Below are 21817 nucleotides of genomic sequence, written 5' to 3'. Positions count from 1 at the left end.
ACGAATCCCGAATCAATTATTTTCGGCAGGTGCGCTGAATAGCAGAGTGCTCAGGAAAAGAAGTACGAAGTTTACCAGCAAGTATGCAACCTGTATAGTGAGCAACATATCCCTATCCAAAAATCTGATATGACACGTATGTTGCAATGTGGGCTTGTTGGTAATGCATCTTGCGCTGCGTGTGTCCCTGTGTGTCTTCTTTTGCCCCGTCTTTTATTCGCGCTACCGTAACCCCCTTGATGACACGTATGCCACATATTCAATAATCTCGTATGGTCATATGACAACACAATGAAACATATGTGTTCTCATAGGATCATACGAAATTATTCAACATGTGGCATACAGGTCATAGGAGATTTTTCGGTAGGGATGGCAACAAAGAACATCAAGCGGAAAGTTAGAGAGGCTAAGATAATCTCATGGGTGGCAGCAGTGGAAAAGAAACCTGCCATGAGTAACTACTTAAGAGAACAAAAAACGAAATCGGGAAAGGAACAATTTATGATAGCTCAAAGAGAGGCTCATTACTTTTCGAAGCAAGATCAGTATGCCTTAGAACACACAATTATAAAGCGAGATATAAGAAGGAAGAAGAAGCATGTGCTTGCTGTGGTAAAGCTAGGGAAACGATGGAGCATGTTTTATTAGAATGCGAGGATATCTGCACAGCGGTCGATTTAGGCATCTCTGGCCTCCTTGAGACCCTTGGGTTCAGCGAGAGCAGGGGGAAAGTAAACATGTCCGCAGTTGAGGTAAGAGCCGATTGGAAGATTGGTGAAAGAAAAGTAGGAAAACGACAAACAACGAAGGCGTGCAAAAACGAAGTTCGGAAAGGAGTTCAGAAAGTTTGGTTATGGGAATTCATAGTGGTTCTTTCTTTCATTTCCTTTTTTTGCTCTTTTAGCACAGGTAGGACATCAGTCAAGTAATAAGAGCTTGATGGCGCTACCCACCGCGCCGCCCATAGCATCCGTACATCCATCTTCTCCACATGTGGCTCTGCATTAGAGTGGCTATAATTGTAGCTGGCGATAACAACCGAGTGACTGCATAAAGTACTAAAAGGAGGAATAAAAACTTGCGAGCTCCTTCTTTATTTTTTCACTCTTTTCTCTGTCTCTCTCTCTTTGCGTCGTTGTGAGCGTGGAGCCGCCGCTTTACTTGACCAAGGGGAACGCATCGGAAGCAGTGCGAAGCGTCACTGCGCTGTATGGACGCCAAAATGGAACCCCTATCAAACGCGACCCCCTTCTATGTTTGTAGAGTGTAATTTATGGAGCGAAATTTTCGCGACAAGTATTTACGTGTTCTGCTTGTGGAAATGCTTTCAAGCTCCCACGGAGATGGAGTCAAGACGAAAGGCGCAAATTGTATAAGTACCTGAATGTCAGTTACGTTCGACCACCTTAAGATACACTATTCGACCCACCGTTACAGTCGTGTGAACGTTGCCACATCGACGTGCTCTGTGCGAGACATTCACGCTGCTGTCATGGGGCACTCAAGTCGCGTGTCGAGTGAAAAGATAATGGTATCATATATTAGACAAAGCTGCTTAGCTTGAGAGAAAGAAGCAGAGGTGCAGACTATAAACGTTCAAGCATAATGAGCTGAACTGAGCAAGCTCAGCGTAATGCTGAGCTTGCTTTCTTCAACCCGGGCGTTTCTGTTATCCTATACTTTCAATTTCGATGCGTGGTGCACCGCTAGCGGGCTCGGACAACAGTCAGGCAAAAGTGACGTCTCAGGCATAAGTGACGTCAAATCGTCTTACGGTTTGACGCCGATTAAGATCCCGACGTCGTTCGCAGTGAAGATACATGTAAATAAGTGAGCAGGTCAGGCACACATAGCACCCTCTATGGGAGATAAAATCAAGAATCTGACAGAACGTGGGGAAGCCGATTGCAAGAAAGCCGAGGAACTATTACCCCTGCTGGAACTTTGCTGTTGTCTTAAAACAAACAGTAGCAAACAGTGGTCTCAGATGCTTTTCAAGTTTTTACGTGAGCTGTAGCTCTCTGATATGAAAGGAATGATTTGAATATGTAAATAATTTGTCGGTACACATAAATAATATAAAAATTCTGTTGAACGAACAGTTCTTAATACAAACAGGAACCTCTTAACCAACGAACAAGAAAAGAAAATGTGGGAACTTATTTATAGCATTTTATTCTTTGGACGCGGTACAAGTATTGTGCGCAGAGGAACAAAAAAAAAAGTTTGAGCCCTGAAAGCGGCCCTCAGAAGCAACCGTCGCTTAATTTAAAGGTTACTTGTTTACACTGTCGCGTTTCTCCCATGAAACTTTAAAATAATCCAGCAGGAGCTCGTGTAAAGACCGAATAGAAGCAGGGTTAGAGCAAAGCGTCCTTTGAAAGTGATTCAGGCTATTTGCGCAGGTTTTGGCAGGCGGTGAAAGGAGGCTTTTAGTTGCGGCGACGTGGCGCTGAAAGCTTGCCGCTGTGTCAACAGGAGCGTCATCTCTTAAGCGTGTGCCTACATTGGACTTAATGCCGAGGCTTCCAGATGTGTTTGGAGAACCGAAAGGATATTCAACACCGAGACAAAGCTCCTGTAAAAGCACACACACCCTTCTTACCGGTAAAAAAATATTTTTATCCCACATCAAAGCCGTAATGGTAAGACAGAAGGCCAGGCCTAAGCTAACGTCTCACAGAATAAAACAGAAGATGGTGACATAAGAATGCGCAACCACGTCAGCGTCTTTTCTGTTCATAGCAACACTTCTCCTCGCCACTTAACAGGTAAGGGCGCGAGCCCGTTTTTAGGAAGCGGCCTCCGATTCCCGATTCTCGAGCATGGAACGCCTACAAAAGGCCAAGTAAACCTTGCTGAATGTTCAGTGTGCGCGCGATTATGGTCACAAACCAGTGCATCTAGTTACATTAAGAGGGTCAGTAGTTTAGGGGACAAAACTGTGATATCGGTGGGCCACAGCTCTAAACCTGCGTGGTCGTAACTCTGCAAGAAAGCAAGCCAGCCTGAGGGGTTCTCGTGGGATAACCTCGGGCACAGTATACACGCACCGCTGAGCGACTCCCACCCGCTTATCGTTCCACCATCTTCACTCGCTGTTTTCTTATTCCCAAGAGATTGAGCTGCGAAGCCGGTGCAACATTCTCCTCAGCCGCAGGACTTGCCTATTTGTCAGCAGTAATCTTATCTCACGTGACGTCCGCTGTGCTCCGTCGTATTGCCTCCTTGCTTTCTTTCTTATCACCCTCCACAAGCGGATGGATGTGGCGGCCCTTTCCCGAAGTAGTCGCAATATCCTGCTTCATCTTCTCTATTGTGTGATGGGAGGGGCCTGTATTTGTGATTTTGAAGAGTCTTCGCTGTTCGCGTTCATTAAAGCAGCCTTATTCGCCCTCATCGCCAACACTTCTCTCTGTTTCTAATCCTTTTTTTTTTACTTCCGCCACCTCATCCGGGCTTGACCCGTAAGGAGGCGGTTTTATATCGACAACTTCAAACGGGGTCGTTGTTCACCCCGGTGCTGATGAGGCACGTGCGTCCAAGTGTTTATGAAAGTGATCTGTATTGTGTGTGCCGAAAGGAAAGAGCCACTGCAGCTCACATCCTTTGGGACTGTGCTAAGAATCCGCATGAAGCTGCAACGATAACAACGATCCCGCCGCGGCTCGAGGCCGCAACGAGATGCTATGACCAAGATGTCCGAACCCAGGCCGTCCAGCAGATCTCGGCGGCCCTCGAAAGGCAACGACCGAGCGAAACCGGAGGGAGGCTGCCACCCCAAAAGAGGGGCAGGCGCGGTCGACCAAAGGGAATAGTGCGGCCGCGGCCGAAGTAGATGCGCCACACGCCGCGAAGACGTCATGGCCGCGTCACGGTAACGCCTCCCTAACAGGGGAAGGCTAACCGTTCTGCAGGCGTTCACAACAAAGTTTCTTCACTCACTCACTCACTCACTCACTCACTCACTCACTCACTCACTCACTCACTCACTCACTCACTCACTCACTCACTCACTCACTCACTCACTCACTCACTCACTCACTCACTCACTCACTCACTCACTCACTCACTCACTCACTCACTCACTTTCATTGCCCTTACCAATGCTAAGTAGCCGGTCAAAACCAATTTCTCCTTTGCTCCATTATAGCGACTGTACTATATATATCCCTATTGTATGGTTCTTAGGCGTTTGCAATGAATATCGTTCTGACGTTGTTCGCCAGCGCATGCTGCTCAAACCGCGCCACTGGTTCCTCTTCGCAGGTGTGTGCTACGCGGAGTTCGGCGTGCGGGTCCCCCACACAAGCGGCTCTGCGTATATGTACAGCTACGTGACGGTGGGCGAGTTCGTGGCCTTCGTGATCGGCTGGAACATGATCCTCGAGTACCTGATCGGCTCGGCGGCCGGAGCGTGCGCAATAAGCGCCTGCATCGACGCCATGCTGGGAGGCGCCATCAACGAAGCCTTCCGGAACACCTTCGGAACCATCATTGGTGACCGGCAACCTTCTCCTCGAGCCGTTACTGTGCCGCCCGCGCGCTCGCGTCAGGTCGGCGAATCAACTTGAGCAGCGAGATTGAGCATAGTGAGCTAACGTTGGACACGGCGTACGAATGGCCTTCCGTTTCGCTGTCGGACTATGGGTCTGAAAGGTGCGCCATGCGGTAGCTGTATTGTGCGTCAAGTGTGTGCTGAAAAGTAAGGTCGGTTAATTGGCTGATCAGCTTGCGAATTGTTGATGGAGTATCTATCTATCTATCTATCTATCTATCTATCTATCTATCTATCTATCTATCTATCTATCTATCTATCTATCTATCTATCTATCTATCTATCTATCTATCTATCTATCTATCTATCTATCTATCTATCTATCTATCTATCTGTCTGTCTGTCTGTCTGTCTGTCTGTCTGTCTGTCTGTCTGTCTGTCTGTCTGTCTGTCTGTCTGTCTGTCTGTCTGTCTGTCTGTCTGTCTGTCTGTCTGTCTGTCTGTCTGTCTATCTATCTATCTATCTATCTATCTATCTATCTATCTATCTATCTATCTATCTATCTATCTATCTATCTATCTATCTATCTATCTATCTATCTATCTATCTATCTATCTATCTATCTAATCTTGCAGCTAGTGTAATCAAAGTTCTCAGTGATAATTACAGTCATCAGAACGAAAGTACGGCTGAGAGGGCTGAAGGCACATGCAGTCACTATATGGAAAGTGCTGCCTGGAACAAAGCACTGTAGCAAAATTAGCCCAACAGGATTTGTAGAAGTAGGAATGCTTCCGGAACGCACAAAAAGAAGTTGTTTTCTGCTCCTGCTTCTTCGGTTTCCTTTTCCAATTTCTTCGTTTTCGCTTCTCATACTCATTGTAACGTGTCATACGACTCTGTGGAGTGCACCAGTTCAGAGCGCAGCAAGCGCTACGAAAAACAGCGCTTTTTATCGCATGCTCACTACAGCCACAGCCACCATTAGAAAAGGCAAGAGTCCGTTGAACGTTGTACGTACATTGTTATCTTACGAGAACATTTCGTTTGTGAGCGCAATAAACTATGCATATATAGGACTACTTCAATAACGCGTTTTCTATTTCTCTTGCAATATCGTATTCGCACTGCAGACGCACGTTGCATGCCACTCTGTAAATAACTCAGTCTGCTCCTTTCTGTGTCCGTGTTTCACTTCGCGCTAGAAGCCAAAACCTGTAAATAACTGTCGTGTATCTTGGCGTCTCTCGGCAGGTCACACACCGGACTTGCTGGCCGGCATCATCACCGTGCTGATGAGCGCTCTCATGCTCGCCGGCGTCAAGAAGTCGCTGCTGTTCAACAACGTTCTTAACTGCCTCAACTTTGCCGTCTGGGTCTTCATCATGGGCGCCGGACTCTTCTACATCGATACTGATAACTGGACCAAGCACGGGGGATTTCTTCCCTACGGCTGGTCAGGGGTGCGTACACTTGGCCCAAGAATGCTACCGCGCTTGCCGTTCTCAGAATTCCATCAAGGTTCTCCTTTTTTATTATTGTCATATCAGCAGTAATCTCGTGTTACACAGTGTTACGCCGAAAACCTTCCTGCAGATGACACCACTGTACCTTGGCGATTATATGGAAAAACGCTTTCCACGCAGGCCTCTTCAGTTTAGGTGGAACAAACGCGTACAGGGCCGGATAATTGGTTGCGCCCAGATCTGTGATGTACTCGTTGTGGCATGGTGTCCATTGAGATATACAGTTTACGCAAATGACGTTTCTTTAAGCTACCGAAACGTCAAATGTCACGTGCGCAAGTTGTCCAAAAGTTGGCTTTTTCACACTCGAACTCTTCTGTAGGCGAAGTATTCTTTACAGGGCCTTGCGAAAACTTTTTGCCGAGATCTTTCTCTATCTCTCTCTCTCTCTCTTTTTTCGACGATATGTGTGATGTCAAGTATAAGAATTCACGAATATAAATGTATACCGCATTCGCGTTAAAACAGATATGCTGAATAAAATATCCGTGAGGGATAGCATGGGCAACGCGGGAATAAAGAGAGGGGAGTACTGTGTCCAAATTGCATGTCATGAGGAAAGGGAACAAAGGGTTCACGAAGTTCATTCATTCATTCATTCATTCATTCATTCATTCATTCATTCATTTACTTACTTTCACCGCAGCTTATGTACAATACAAGCATAGGTTATGATTGTTCGTATTAATTCGTGACCAAGCGTTTTCCATGTGCTGTCTCTGTCACTAGCGTATCGACACTTTTCCCGCAACGCCCATCCCAGAATTCACGTTCTTAAGACACGACCTTCGAAAAACAAAAAGCCTGCTTAAACCAAACCATCAATGACCGCTCGCGACGTCATAAACACGAGAGATATTGTGTAATCGTTAGATTGTACTCGGGGCATTGCCTTGCTTTGATCTGAATTATTTCGCGTACGTGCTCTGTATCTCCGGCATCGCTTCGTACATCGTAGTTCACGAGACGAAACGACTCTCGCGAACACGATTTTGGGGCGCAGGTTCTGGCCGGCGCGGCGACGTGCTTCTACGCGTTCATCGGCTTCGACATCATCGCCACGACGGGCGAGGAGGCGGAGAACCCCAAGGTTGCCATACCCACGGCCATCATCTTCAGTCTGGCCATCGTGCTCACCGCATACATCACCTCCAGCATGATGGTGCGTACTGGAAGGGACACTCGTGTTGTTGGCCTTTCGGGGCAGTTTCATGTGCAAGATCTCGGTCTGAAAAAAAAAAATGATGAGAAGAAAGAAAAAGGCTCCATGCTTCTTATTTTTCGTTCTTTTCATCGACTCGATCTTTCTTGTAGTGTTCTGATTGTACTTGTATGTTTTCTCTCTTTATTTTCAATTAAATTCATTTTACTTACCAGTAAATACACTTGAGAGATTCCTGCGCAAAAAAGAATGAAAAAAAAAACAGTGTCACGGCTGGTTTACGAGGGCCCAGGTTTCCATTACACGGTAGGAGATTCGTGTATAGTGACAGCAAGTACAGCTTACGCAGATTGAACAAAATGTACTCACACTGATATAAACAGCAGCACATATAAAAAAAGCAATTTTGTCTCACCTAATTATTGTCAACACTGTAGCAGAAACTAATGCAGCAAATGTCACTCCCTCGTTGATATTAACCAGGAACTTTCATCATTCAAGCCACAATAACATCACTTCATAATTTTACTAGGTAAGTTATAACATGCATTGCTAATTGCACACAATTTTTATCGCAAATTCTTAACTGCGGAAAAACTACAGTGTACGCATGTTAACAAGCATAATACAATGAGATGAAAATTACAGCGTCGAGAACTGGTCACGTAGCCATTTTCTCTTTATATGTGCTGGGCTCCTGTATTTATTAAGCATTGTAGGTACTTTCAGGCTGTAGGAACTGTAGTTTGTAATAAGCGCGAAAGTGCGGTACTTTCGATAATTTTTGATTTTGTGCGCATTTAGCATTAGTGTGGAGTTCCAAGGTAACCAATAAGGTAGACAAATTTTCGACATATCACAATAAAATTATATTGTTCGTAATAATGTATGCTCATAAATATTACCTACTCAAATCGCACTGCAGGCAAGAAACGTGTTTTTGTTGTATAAGTGAAGTCAATGCTCCCTATATGACGGACAGCTTCCCTTTGCAGTGCCAAAATCCTGTTTATGCTAGTTATCGTTGTGGTAACGCAGACCACCCGCCGTGGTTGCTCAGTGGCTATGGTGTTGGGCTGCTGAGCACGAGTTCACGGGATCGAATCCCGGCCACGGCGGCCGCATTTCGATGGGGGCGAAATGCGAAGACACCCGTGTACTTAGATTTAGGGGCACGTTAAATAACTCCAGGTGGTGGAAGTTTCTGAAGTCTTCCACTACGGCGTGCCTCATAATCAGAAAGTGGTCTTGGTACGTAAGACCCTATAATTTAAGTTTTTATTTGGCTTTTTTTCGGAAACAATCGCCTTTATCGGCGAGTTCTAGTTTGCGCAGTGCAAGGCATGGCGTTCCTCCCGGTTGAGTAGGTAATGCTAGTTTCCATATATATATATATATATATATATATATATATATATATATATATATATGGAAACTAGCATTACCTACTCAACCGGGAGGAACGCCATGTCTTGGGCTGTACAAAAGAACACGCACCGGAAAGGAGGGTAAAACGTGCAACGATCCACTGTGTTCGTGGTGCAAGCGAAGGGCTCGCTAGAATCTTCAAAAGTTACCGTATGAAGGTAGCGGTACATCCCAACAAGCAAGCTGCGCCCGCAACTGGTACGCGCCAACTACCGTTTATAGAGCACACAAGTTTCCCTGTAGTCGTCTATAAACTACCATGCAAAGACTTGCGATGCTGCCTACAACGGCGAATATGTGAACATTGAACAACGCGCATGGTGCAACACCAAAACAGTGACTTTGTAAAGGACACAGTGTCTCCGAAACGCGCCATCCGAGCACCACGAAAAGGATGGGCATCATATCAATTTGGCCTCGGCATCCGTAATATCACCACCGAGAAGTGCGTTTCCATGCATATGCTATCACAATAACTAAACGTACAAACCACACTTCACTGTGGCCATCTACTTCGTCTATATGCCACTGTCGTAGACGTTCATCTTCTCTGTGAACAAGTATGGGCCCGGGACGTCAATCGATATTATTTCATTTGGAGGGCTAGTATATGTTTTATTCCTATGACGCACAATGTCGGTGGGAGTAGAGAAGTGCTAGATGACTCTCGATACAGTTTCCAAGACTAGCCAGGCGACGTTCGCGCCAACCAAAACATCGACATGCGAGATTGCCGTGTCCTTTGTTGAGGGCCAGAGATTGGTAATTGCCTTTAGTGGGCCCTGGGGGAGATTTGCCTTGTCTTAGCATGGTACTGCAAATCGCGCAAATTGCGACTGCCCATTGCACAGGTGACACTTCAAACGGCACAGGCATACACAAGTGCGCAGTGTTGTGAAGCCAGCGAAAGTGTCTTGCACTGCGCGCTTCGTACGATGTACTAAATGCTCGTTATTGCGTCTGCGTATGTTATTATTTTTCTTGTTTACTCAGATAATTTCAGATCCTTGAATTGGCGTACACTGATCTCGACTACTGTTTGCTGAACCAAATGTCAGTGTTGACGACGAAATGTTGTGGAATTCATAAAAATTTAGGTGATCGAACTATTTAATTAACGAAATTTCTTGTCCCGCCCAGTGTCCCAAATTAAGACCATAACTCCCGTATTCACAAACGGACCTCGATTCAAAATTCTACTTCGACACGCGTACAGTCATCACTGCGTGGAACACAGCGCCATCTTTCGACTGAAAGAGACATTTCGCATCATCTGCGCTTCCTGGTGATTCCTGCGACGAAGAATTGCTAAGAAAAACACCTTCACTCCATCGTATACGGGTCGACACTGAGATCACTTGGTGACACGCAATATTTCGCCATGAAATCGCCTTGTTGCGTCATGCGACCGCGTAGGGAACATCAAAGTCGACCGGCTCCGCTGTCCTCCGCTTTCTGAACTATCGAGGGGACAATCGGGCTACATTGGAAATCGATTAGAAGACTATCGGGACTAGAATACTAATTACTAGAATACTAACAGACAATCGAGTGGAAGAGTGTTGGAGAAGGCGGTGCTTAAGAGGTCGACAGCGCACTAAGCGGTTCAAGGTTCCAGAACGTCGTTTCCAACTCGAAGAGCGACCTTTTGGTGTATAGGCTCCGTGCGATCTTTGGAGTCGCCTGATGTGAAGCTCTAATGCACCTTTCTCAACGGGTCGCAGGTCACGCTCATCGTGCCGTACAGCCAAATCAATGCCGGCGCGGGTCTGGTGGAGATGTTCGCGCAGAGAGGTGCCCGCTCCTGCCACTACATCGTGGCCCTCGGAGCGCTGGCGGGCCTCGTGGTCTCCATGCTGGGCTCCATGTTCCCCATGCCACGGGTGGTGTACGCCATGGCGAAGGACGGCCTCATATTCAGGTGCGTTTGAGATGATGGAGTAGTGCCAGGCAGTACTCTTTAAAAGCCAATGCGAAGCAAATTTCACTTCGGCTAGATTATAGTTACGAATAAGTAACCATCGAAGCAATCTCGGCGAAACTGTAAGCCTGCATGGTGATCATCTTTTCTTTTTTAAGCGACAGGATTTAAATAGCAGCTTAGCAGACGACGCGGACACTTAGTGGTTTTATGATACGATGGAGATCCCAGAACGTGGCCTCTGAGATTTTCAGCCAGTCAGGGGTGCCACCCCGATGTCGGAGGTTACGCCGCGGCGCCGAGCTGTGTTCTCAAATTTTCGGTTTCTGTGTCCTTTCCGGCTAGCAGTAGTGACGCCTTTTCTTCTTCTTTTAATTTTCGCTCTCGAAATTTAAAACGCTATTTGTGCGAGCTTTTTGTGACGCGTTCACTCGCATTCGTTCATAATGGAATGATTCCACGTGTTTCCGTCGTATGTAACCGTATTTTAACGAAAGGCACGCTTATTCTGCATAATTTCCGCATCCCATCTGTAAATATGGCGCTCAAAACGTACCGAGCTACTGGAAGGCAAACTGAACGCTCAAACAAGGGCAAGCATTTTAAGTGGCTACGTTGCCCCTTCTCAAATCCGTATTGAAATTCTGCTCTTATTCCTTTAGCATCTTGCAGCGTTCAATGGAGTTTCTGTTCTTGTGCCATGTAATATGATGCTTGACATTTTTTTTTCGTGAGCTTACGTTACTCCCTCCAACACGCAGGGCCCTGTCCAAGGTGTGGCCAGTGACGGAGACGCCCGCGTTCGCCACTCTTCTGCTGGGTGGAGCCACTGCTGTCGTCTCCATCGTCATGAGCCTCGACGTGCTCGTCGAAATGATGTCCATAGGTATGTGCACGAAACGAGACGAACGCCGGTCCTCTTATTTCGCTCGCTTGGTCCCCACGTGCAATAGAGAACACCGCTACGAAACCTACAGGATTCTTCTCAAGGGTCATTTTCACTCCTGGAATGGATGTGTGCGTAGACATTCGTCAGCAAAAAAAAAAAAGGAAATTGTGGCCTTTGACGTCCTGAAACTGCACCATTGGGTTATCAGGGACGCCATGTAGGGGTAAGGCTCCGAATACAACGTAGTTGGCGTAACAGGCCAAGTGAGACGGAAAATATAGGCGAGGGCACCACCGATCGAAAAAGGTAATGTCCGGTCGTCTTCTGTTTCTCGTCTAACTTCCGCTGCTACGCCAAACATGAACTCGTACCAGCTCGCCGAACTTCTCGTGATTTAGAGGCTCCGGATTAATTTGGCTCTGCTTGCATTCTCTGATGTCCGCACACGCGGTATACGCGCACGATTTTGCATTCCGCCCCCCATAAGAATGCAGCCGGCGTTGCTGGCAATCGAACCGGTCACCTCGTGCTCCGTCGTAGCAGAACGCTTTAGCCACTAATCTGCCGTAGCGACTCGCTCGCATCCGTGACTGTGCAATCTCGTTAAAGAGTGTCAAATGTTGAATGTGAACCGACATGAAATTTCAGACTTGAAATTTTTTTTATCCCTTTGCATACAAAGATCTATCTGGCGGATTCTTGACGGTTAACGTTGAACTGAACATATTCTAAAGCGCATTTAAAACCTTGCGGGAGAGTGACCCGAAGCTGCAGTAACTCGCGTCCACGCTCCGCATTCTATGGTTTCTAGGCTTTCCGTCACTTCGCGCGAGGACCTTTAACGCCGCAGAGCGGCGCAGTCGCTTCAAGCACGACGTGGGATCATACAGGAAAATACGTTGCTGGGCTACACTTGGTGCATGACTGATTCCCAGAATAGTGGCGCAACAAAAGACGATGGACGACGGCAAGGTGTGTGCAGCGACTAGCCCAGCAACACGTGTTTTATTGAACTATATTTTATTCCGGTGTGGGCACCCGCCTATGTTGCTTCTGTCGTTCCTTGCCTTTGACAGCGCCGCAATTCTGGTAATTAATCGAGAACACACTATTCCGCCAGACTGCTTGGTTGTTTGTTTGCAACTCTTCGGTCTCAAGCAATGTGCGGGTTTAGGTTAGTTGGTAACTCACGTAACAAACGACAACACCACCAAAAGGGGGTAGACAAGATGGTCCTGTCGTTTTATTTCTGCATTATCATTTGCTTCCGCCTGCGTTAACCCATGCGCTGCAACAGGAATTAATTAGCGGAGACAGAGCGCCTGTATCACTAGAAGCGATTCGCCGGAATCGTAGCGACCACAGTGTTTCATTCGTTTGCTAAGATTAACGATTCGACCGCGACACTGGCTCCAGTTTTCTAGACGGCAGATGAAAGAAATTAGACGCAGGGGGGTACGCAGCTGTGTACGCTCACTTCATTTTTGTGGCGGCCTTGTTGTCTTCAGAACTTAGTTCACCAGGCTCAAAAGCCTTAACGGTCCTGGAAACAAGATATGAACGCGAGCACAGTGACGTCACTATGGGGGGTAGGCAGGCTGATCATTCCGGGGGCAGCGCTCTGGGGAGAGGGGGAGGGGGGGGGCATGAAATGACGAAGAATTATTCCTCAAAAGAGCGAAAAGGTTCCGGCTGAGTGGAACAGTGGCACTGTGGGCTGTCTATGGAAAAAAAAGAAAGTTGTAGGATTCTGCCCCTCGAAAACGGGGGGGTCTAATGACATGCGGTGCTTTAGAACGTGGTGGTAAAACGAAATATACCTTAGAAACGTCGCGCCTGAGAGGCACGTGAAATGTTTCGCAGACACACGCGAGTAGCTCTCGTTGTAACTGCTGTAGAAATATACTTCCCCGCCGGCGCCGACTGTGCTAACGGAGAGTGTGAGATTAGCATAAATTTGTGCTCCAGTTTTCTTACGAGAGCTCCTTTAATATGCCACACGCTCGACTGAGACTGTATTCCTCTTCGCCTAATCGCCTATTATTTCGTTTTCCTCTTCTTTCAAGTTCCCTCCTCCCGAGGTGCGTGTGTGTATGTATATATATATATGTGTGTGTGTGTGTGTGTGTGTGTGTGTGTGTGTGTGTGTGTGTGTGTGTCAACACGGCTACGTACGCAATGTGAACCATGCGTAGCTATGTATGCACTTGCTTACTCTGTACATACACGTGCATCCGCATATCGCTACAAGCATTTGTGCATGCTTATAGGTTATATTTCTCGTGCTTTTTGTGTGCACGTTTATTTTTGTCATGTTCACCTTGGCATTCACCTGACTAAAGCTATTTGTTCTGTTCATTTTATGAGAAGTGTTCTTTTCTGGAAAAAAGAAATGCGCACTCCTGGTTTTCTTGTCTTCTTCTTTTCTTTTTTTGTCTGTTGATACAAAATAAACACGTAAATATACGTTTTCAACGTCATGTCGTGCCGAATCGGGAGGTGAGTACGTGATGGGCTGGTTAACTTGAACATTTCAAAAAGTGATAAACAATAAATTGTCGCTAGGTACAGAACAAGAGAGAGAGAGAGAAGGGAAGACGGAAAGGCAGGGAGGTTAACCAGACTGAGTCCAGTTTGCTACCTTACGCGTGGGGAGGGGAATGGGGAGTGAAAGAGAAAGAGAGAGAACTTAAGTGTAGGTTGTCTATAGTCGGGCACTCAAGTCCGTTGCCTTCAGGTAGCGAAAAAGCGCTCTAACTGCTTTCTGGGCCAATGAGCTGTGAGGCCAGGCTCCCAAGATCTTCGCTTCCGTGAATGGCCTGTCATCCAGTCTATTCAATGCACACTGGAGAGTCTCACGTTGATTATCGAAGCGAGAACAGTGGCACAGAAGGTGACTGATGGTCTCTTCACACTTGCACTTAGCGCACATTGGTGAATCCGCCATTCCAATGCGGTAGCTGTAGGAGTTGGTGAATGCTACTCCTACCCACAGCCGACACAGCAGTGTTGCGTCACGTCGTGGAAGGTTCGCTGGTAATGTAAGTTTTAGTGATGGGTCGAGACTGTGTAAACGACACTTAGAGTTCTGTGGTGTATGCCAGCAACCTAACGTGATTGCACGAGCAAGACTGCGAAGCTCTCTTGCAGCGTCGACTCTGGATAACACAGAACAAGCTATGGATACAGAACAAGCTCCACGCTGAAGCTATAGTGCCTAGTATATTCTAGGCGCTATACTAAAGCAAACCACGAGGGTGAAATTGTGCTTCGTTGCTTGAAACTAGGGCGCAGGGTAGGCAGGTCGCGGCGAGCCGCCGCCCACACACACACACACACACACACACACACACACACACACACACACACACAAACGCGCGCGCGCGTAGAACTGGAACTATTGAAAGAGTGCAAGAGCGGATCCGGAAACTGCAGATAACCCGCAGCCGCAGGGACACGAGCCACAGCGCGGAAGTTGACGCCGGAGGGTCAGGAAACGCATGAGTCGCAACAGTCGGGTCGGCGAAAACCGGAAGCGAATTTCCGCTCGCGACATCCTCCATGTTTGCCTGCGCCCCCTTTTCATGCTGCCACAGTGTATAGCTTCGCTGCCGTCAACGGAGCAACTTGGCTTGCTTTCTGACAGAGAGTGAACTCGGCGACGGAGGATAAAAAGTGATCCTCCAGAACACAGAATGACGTGGCAACCGGAGTGGCCCCGAGCGAGAAGTTGCATTTCAGTCAAAAGAGAGAGAGAAAAAAAAAACGAAACGCTTCGTACCTCTATTCCTCCAGTGACTAGGACCTTGATATTCAAAGGAATGGTTCAACGCCCTGTGTTCCCTTTTCTGTCTTTCTTTTTTATCATTTTGCGTGCTCATTTTTTTCTGAGAACCTGTAACGCTAAGTGCGCTCGAAGTTTAATGACAGCTGTTAGCTCGCTGCATTTTTTAGACCGACACTTCCTCGCCTAACGCCAGCTTCTTTTCTATCTTCTTCCTTTTTTTCACTGTTCGTCACCGTGACGCAGGTTGCCATGGCGACGAGCGCATCATGAATGTACATAGATAGATAGATAGATAGATAGATAGATAGATAGATAGATAGATAGATAGATAGATAGATAGATAGATAGATAGATAGATAGATAGATAGATAGATAGATAGATAGATAGATAGATAGATAGATAGATAGATAGATGGATAGATGGATAGATAGATAGATAGATAGATAGATAGATAGATAGATAGATAGATAGATAGATAGATAGATAGATAGATAGATAGATAGATAGATAGATAGATAGATAGATAGATAGATAGATAGATAGATGCGTGCGGAAGGGCCGCGTGATGGGGGTAATTCCTGAAATGTGGTGACCACAGTTGGGGCGGTCTGTTGTGCAGGCACGCTGATGGCGTACACGCTGGTGTCGACGTGCGTGCTGCTGCTGCGGTACCAGCCGCGCACAAAGACCCTGGTGGAGCTGCTCCCCGAATCGGTGCGCTCGCAGTGCCCTACGCCCAGCAGCGAGGCGCCCCCGTCGATGGTGCCCTCGCTTAGAGGACTGGGCCTGGGCTCTACGGGGCCACCCTTGGGCGCCTCCACCACCACCATACGCACCAAGAGGACCAACCGCGTCGTGACGCCCGACAGCGACGACGACGAGCGGAGAGGTATGCGCAGTGCGAACGCAAAAAAAAAAAATATTGGGAGACGTTTATAAGCTTCGCCTTCAGAGGGTTCAACGCAATAACACTGAAAAAGCCCTGACTGCTTCTCACGCTTCCCGGCAAATCGAGCTTGACGTAATAGTTCTGCAGAAACCCGCAAGATGGAGAGAACTAATTAATAAAGGGAGAACGAGACATCCACCCAAACGTAGCTATAACTGCTACAAAGGAAACCAATACGGGTTCCTCTTAGAAAAGCTTCGCAGTTGAAGAAAAATTCGTCCTAGTCCGGGACGAATTTGTTCCGATGGACTTCTTCAACTGCGAAGCTTTTCTTTCGAAGACCCCATATGGGTTTCCTTTGTATCACTTGGCTACGTTTGGGTGGATGTCTCGCTTTCCCTTTATTAACTGCAGCTCATCTAACCGTAATGTTTACCGGGAAACGCTGGCTGCGAATGCTATGCACGGAGGCAAGCGTTCGGGTTCTGTTTTATTTATTTCGCACGGATGCGTGACCAGTGGTGCCGCTGCCGCGGATGCGCGGAGGCCAGTGCCATCTGGTGGTGTTCGAGGAACCAAGCGCCGCTTTGTGATTGGTGGGAACTCGGCGCGCGCCGTGCGCCGCGCCGTGGTTGGTAGAGACTGGCAAAATGAGACGTTCGAGATGATTTTCTCGGCCGGAGACGCCGCCGCCGGGGCCAACACAAGATTTCTCCTATGGCGTTAAAATAGAACTCGTGGCATATAAGTACGAACTATGCAATACAATATAACGGCATGAACGTGTAGCTTTGTAGAAGTGGTGGGACTGGCTGCATTTATCGACACTTCTAATATAACAGTTTACGTCTGCGTGCTTTGAGCCGTCACGCTGCGGAGGAGGAGGCCTTTCATAATAACGACGCATATACCCGCAGGTTCATCTTGTCTGCCTGGAACGTAATCACCTGGACACACCTGCCGAGCACCGATGGGTTTCAGTCGGCCACACAGTACCAATGACTACTTTACCGTTCACTCCTTCTATAAATGACTGCGCGAAATGGGCAAACGTGACCGTGTCCGCCGAAAGAAATGCGTGACGTTGCGATCGATCCGGCCAAGAGGCAGGGTTCACAGCCACTCCTATGAACAGCATAGTTCTTTCGTATTCGTAAGATGCCTTCTGCGTACACATGGATGCTAACCACATGGAAAAGTAGCGAGGATGCCTAGAGATAAGCGAAATGTAAATTGCAATTTGTAAAGCCAAACCTAAGTCTAACGCAAACAGCCAGGCTAGGTGACTATTTGTCGCTAGCGACCAATGAGATCATCATTAATCACCTACTTGTTGGTTACCGGTGCGTGGTCTGTACACTGCAGGAGGCGGTGATGGCAGCCTACACGTGCTGCAGCAGGAAGGCTACGGCTCGATGCTGGCCGCCCAGGAGAGCATCGAGGAGGACATGTTTCAACAGCCCACCTGGTGGGAGACCAAGACCAAGCAGCTCGGATACCTGCTTCCCTTCCTCAGGGGACACCCCGGACCGGCCACCGACAGCTCTGGCATGAAGGTGCGTGCGACTCATTCCCCCGTGGGATTTGCGTACTACGTCCACCAATTGACGATTAAGGATCCACTGGAACTAACTCTTCTGTCGCTCCGATAAAGCGGTGTATACGACGAGGAGTTTACTGTGTGGATGAAAATACGGCATGAACTAATTTTTTTAGGCTTATAGCTCAGCTCAGAAAGAGCAAAGAAGGAAAGAGGTAGGGGTAGTGAAAGGAAACGGAAAACGGCGTGAGCGCTCACTCTGTTTTCCTTTCCCTTTCATTACCACTACCTCTTTCCTTTCTTGCTCTTTCTGAGCTGCGCTACAAGCCTAAAAAAGTCATGACATACCAACTCGCCCAATCTGTCACGCTTTCGGCATGGACTGAGTTTGTAGAGACCTCTTACCAGGCCAAGGCGACGAAATCTGCGACCTGCGCAATAATGATGTCGTTCGTCCAGGCTGCTTGTGATTCTTGCTTTGTTTCGGTATACTCATTTTCAACAGCGGCATCGTTGAATGTTCTCCGCAAGGGTAGTTAAAGAAACGCATAGGCCACGACGTTGTCGCTTTTCATTCGGTGCTGGATAGTATAGTTGGGGTAGAGTACGTCTATATGAGAGTTTACGATGTCTACGAGCTCGGCCATGGCATATGCGCGAGCGCGCTTAGAACTCAGCAAATTATCGCGCGTTCCAGCGCTGCCGTAATCACGCGATAAGCCTTGCCTCCGCGCGTCGGCAGTAGTGTGCTTGTGACCACCGGGAACTTCCGGTCTCGCGCGTTCGGCACCTAAGTGGGCCCTGAAATAAAAAATACCTTTTTGTCCGGTAGCCGGCAATGGGTATATGTTCTTGAAGTGCCTCAGTATGCAACATCCGGCTCATGTACGTAGCACTTCTTGGGCATTTCGGAATAACATTCATTCACAAAGCTTGAAGTCATGACCTAACCGTCGAGCAAAACTGAAACCAGTTAATGTCCCGTATATTATCAAGCTATTGCAACTTGGTATTGCAATCACTACTGGTGTTACAATCACTTTCTGTTGTCATTTGCTCTGTGCAATTTTTCCCTTTTACTTGTTGTTTTGCATTTTGCGTCGTTATTTGATGCTTGTTCCTATTCTGTTTATGCTGTTTTTGTCCCCCTTACTCAATGCTCTTCAGGGCCCTATAAGGTATTTTCATTAAATACATTACATAAATAAATAAATAAACTACCCGCTAAGCTTAACGCTCTCATGCGTGGGTTTGTGAGGTTATTGTAGTCGAACAAAAATGGAATACGTTCATTTTTATTGCGATAGCAATCATGCGGACATTCCAGGCAAACTTTCGCCGTCGGCGTCGCCGTGATGTTCTGCATAAAGTTCACGTGCGATAAGATCGTCTCGCGCCCCTGGAGCCGCATGCCGTGCGTGTGAGGGAAAGCGTGCGAGGGTGCGCCGAGAAAGATGGTGGCTTGACGCGCACCTATTGTTGGAGGTCACGTGATAAAGCGCGCGCTTTTGCGCTCTTCATCGCGCTATCGCTGTGAGAGCGCATGTTTGCGGTCTTCGAGCGAGACCTGTTAATGCTTGCTTGTGGGTGCGAGACATCGCTAATACAATTAGTAGACGAATGTTTGCTGTAATTATACGATCCTTATGAAACTGCGAAGCCTACTTCGTGCAGTTGCGTAACTATTTGCAATCGCTACTGATGCGTCGCCTTTCGGGCGAAACTGCGACTTCTCATAATTTCTGCAGAGCTCCGGACTTTCAGCAGTCGTCGCATCTTGCTAATGAATAAATTCCAGCTGCTTAGTCTTTCCACTCCTTCCTTGAAACAAAAAAAGATCTGTAGATCCTACGCACTGTGGAAATCGATGTTTTGCGAAGCATATTAAAGCTACCTGGCTGTCTATCATTGTTTGGGGTCGCGCATAGCAATACCAGGAGGACCAGGATTGTATTATTTATTACAAAAAACAATAAATCTAATGGATCTAAGAAGCAGTTTTAATATTTACTTCCTGTGTAGGACTTTTGCGAAACCTTCGAAAAAGGCAGAAGCCATCTTATTAGACTACTCCTAGACCTATTTGAATGCAATGTGTTGCATTTAAGACAGAAAGTTAAATTGTAGGAAATGTAGAAGCAATTTTTGATTTGGGCGTATCATGTTTTGTAAAGATTGACGAAAATTGGCAAGTTTCAGAAAAACAGAAGCACGAAGTTTACAAAATTAAGAACCCTGCAACAAAAAAGAAAGAAAACAGATATCACAGTTCCGCGAACTGCACCCTTTACAGAATATCAGACAATTAATTCAAATTTTATTCTCAGACTTAAATTCACTTGATTCACCAATTGAGAGCTTACGCAAAACTTTTACAATGCTTGTGAAGGTTTTGCAAAAGTCATATTCATAAATTAGTGATGCATTTCAGAGCGGCGTATGTAAATTCGTTAGTTTTGTCCTATTTCGATTAGGTATAGTTTACAAAAATGTGATTTCGTTTTTCATTGCTGAGTTAGAGAGTTGTAAACTTGATGGTTGTGTTTCTTGAAAATTCGCAATTTTCAGGCATTCTTTAAAATATTGACGGCATAAACAAACAACTTGCTTGCTACGCTCACTAACACTTACCTTTTCCATTTCAATGCAACAAGACTTGTCAAAATCGGTACAGCAGTTGCCGAGAAAAACGATATCTCTTTCTCCATGTATTTAGACCGGAGCTCACGAGCTATAGCTACCCGTGAAGGTCAATTTGGGGCTTCTTATTTTATAATTTTTTTTCAATAGCGACGTAACGAATCAATCAGCAGCTCAAGGCACCGGGCTCGGTACTGTTTGATACTGTTTTTCCCGGGCATCCCCGTGGCTTCCACTTGTCAAGAAGCTCCCAAACTGGCCAGAAGCGCACGGATACCGATTTAGTTTCCATCCCAGTGCATTAGGCGATCTACAGTCGAGCACCTCTACAACGAAATGAGCCGTATACAGGGAAGGAATAATACTGTCCCGGTTTTATCAACGCACAAACCTTCGCAACGAAGTGACTTGTGTATACCGAACGATTTCGGAGCGCCCCCCCCCCCCCCCCCCTAAGCGCTTCGCTACAAAGGCGCTCGACTGTACACACAAGTGCGTATGGTGTATTCCCTATAGGGATCAAGAGGGGGGAACTTTGGGCCAGTTGGTCCGACATGTTTAAAGAGGAAAAGAAGCGCGACTGCAGACGGAACGTAAGACGAAGGAGCGGACAGGAGGCAGAGTGGTAGAAGTGGAAATGGACAGGACGAGCGGTCCTGTCCACTTCCACTTCTACCGTTCGTCCTGTCCACTTCGTCTTACGTGCCCCTCTGAAGTCCTTTTCCTCTTTAAACATCCCTGTAGTGATGGCATACAATCTATCGTTGGGCCACGGTGGAATGTGTCCTCGCTGCGTGCATGTGCGCAGGTGATGAAGCTGGTGGGCCTGCTGTACGTGTTCGCGATCGCCTTCGACCTGGTGATCGTGTGCGGCGTCGGCGCCCTGGAGCGGGGCAACTGGTTCGTGCTCGTCTTTCTGTTCGCCTGCTTGGCGGGCATCCTCGCCTCCGTCTTCCTCATCGCCAAGGAGCCGCAGGCCAAGTGAGTGCCGCTCCGAGCCTTGCCAGTGCGCGTGCGGGCGGGGTTCGTTTAAAGGGACACTAAAGTCAAACGCTAAGTCGGCGTCGACTGTTCACACACCATTCCAGAAACATCGCAATGCTTGCTTCATGCCAAGAAAAGACTTAGTTTACGGGAACATCGCATGCGAAGGGTCCGAATACCTTTTTCGAAATTCAGGTCTCCCGCCACACAACTGAGCGAGTGGTGATGTTGCATACGCCAGCGTCACCCTTTGCTAAGTATGGACAGCTGGGCTAGTTGGTTAGAGTTGAAGTCCGGCGTTCGTGTTGTCTTTCTCTCCTCGTCCTTGTTCAATTGTGCGCTGGAACTATGTTTCACAATGCTAATCATAACCAACTAGTCCTCGTCCTTGTTCAATTGTGCGCTGGAACTATGTTTCACAATGCTCACCCTTTGCTGCCGTCGGTGAGTAAAATCCCGCACGACAGACGACGGTAACCGAGCCAAGAAAGAGCGGTGGATCCGCCGCCGCAGCTGCTTTTTTGGTCAAGTGGCGTGAACCTTTCGCA

The 21817-nt window shown here is 47.3% G+C and overlaps 1 protein-coding gene across 2 annotated transcripts in view; it reads left to right on the top strand.

Moving 5' to 3' along the window:
- The window catches only part of LOC135899864 (probable cationic amino acid transporter), a 203714-nt gene that overhangs the window by 164293 nt on the left and 17604 nt on the right, over positions 1-21817 (top strand). For both annotated transcript variants that reach the window (XM_065429257.2, XM_070534109.1), the window contains 8 exons: positions 4273-4503; positions 5757-5965; positions 7032-7190; positions 10343-10539; positions 11301-11425; positions 15836-16105; positions 17471-17661; positions 21094-21266. In XM_065429257.2, the coding sequence (XP_065285329.1) occupies positions 4273-4503; positions 5757-5965; positions 7032-7190; positions 10343-10539; positions 11301-11425; positions 15836-16105; positions 17471-17661; positions 21094-21266 (1555 nt within the window). The remainder of the gene's footprint in view (positions 1-4272; positions 4504-5756; positions 5966-7031; positions 7191-10342; positions 10540-11300; positions 11426-15835; positions 16106-17470; positions 17662-21093; positions 21267-21817) is intronic.

The sequence above is a fragment of the Dermacentor albipictus genome, chromosome 2 (assembly GCF_038994185.2).
Source record: "Dermacentor albipictus isolate Rhodes 1998 colony chromosome 2, USDA_Dalb.pri_finalv2, whole genome shotgun sequence".
Taxonomy (NCBI): domain Eukaryota; kingdom Metazoa; phylum Arthropoda; class Arachnida; order Ixodida; family Ixodidae; genus Dermacentor; species Dermacentor albipictus.
Note: the sequence above shows the minus strand (reverse complement) of the source record. Positions and strands in the feature narration are given on the sequence as shown.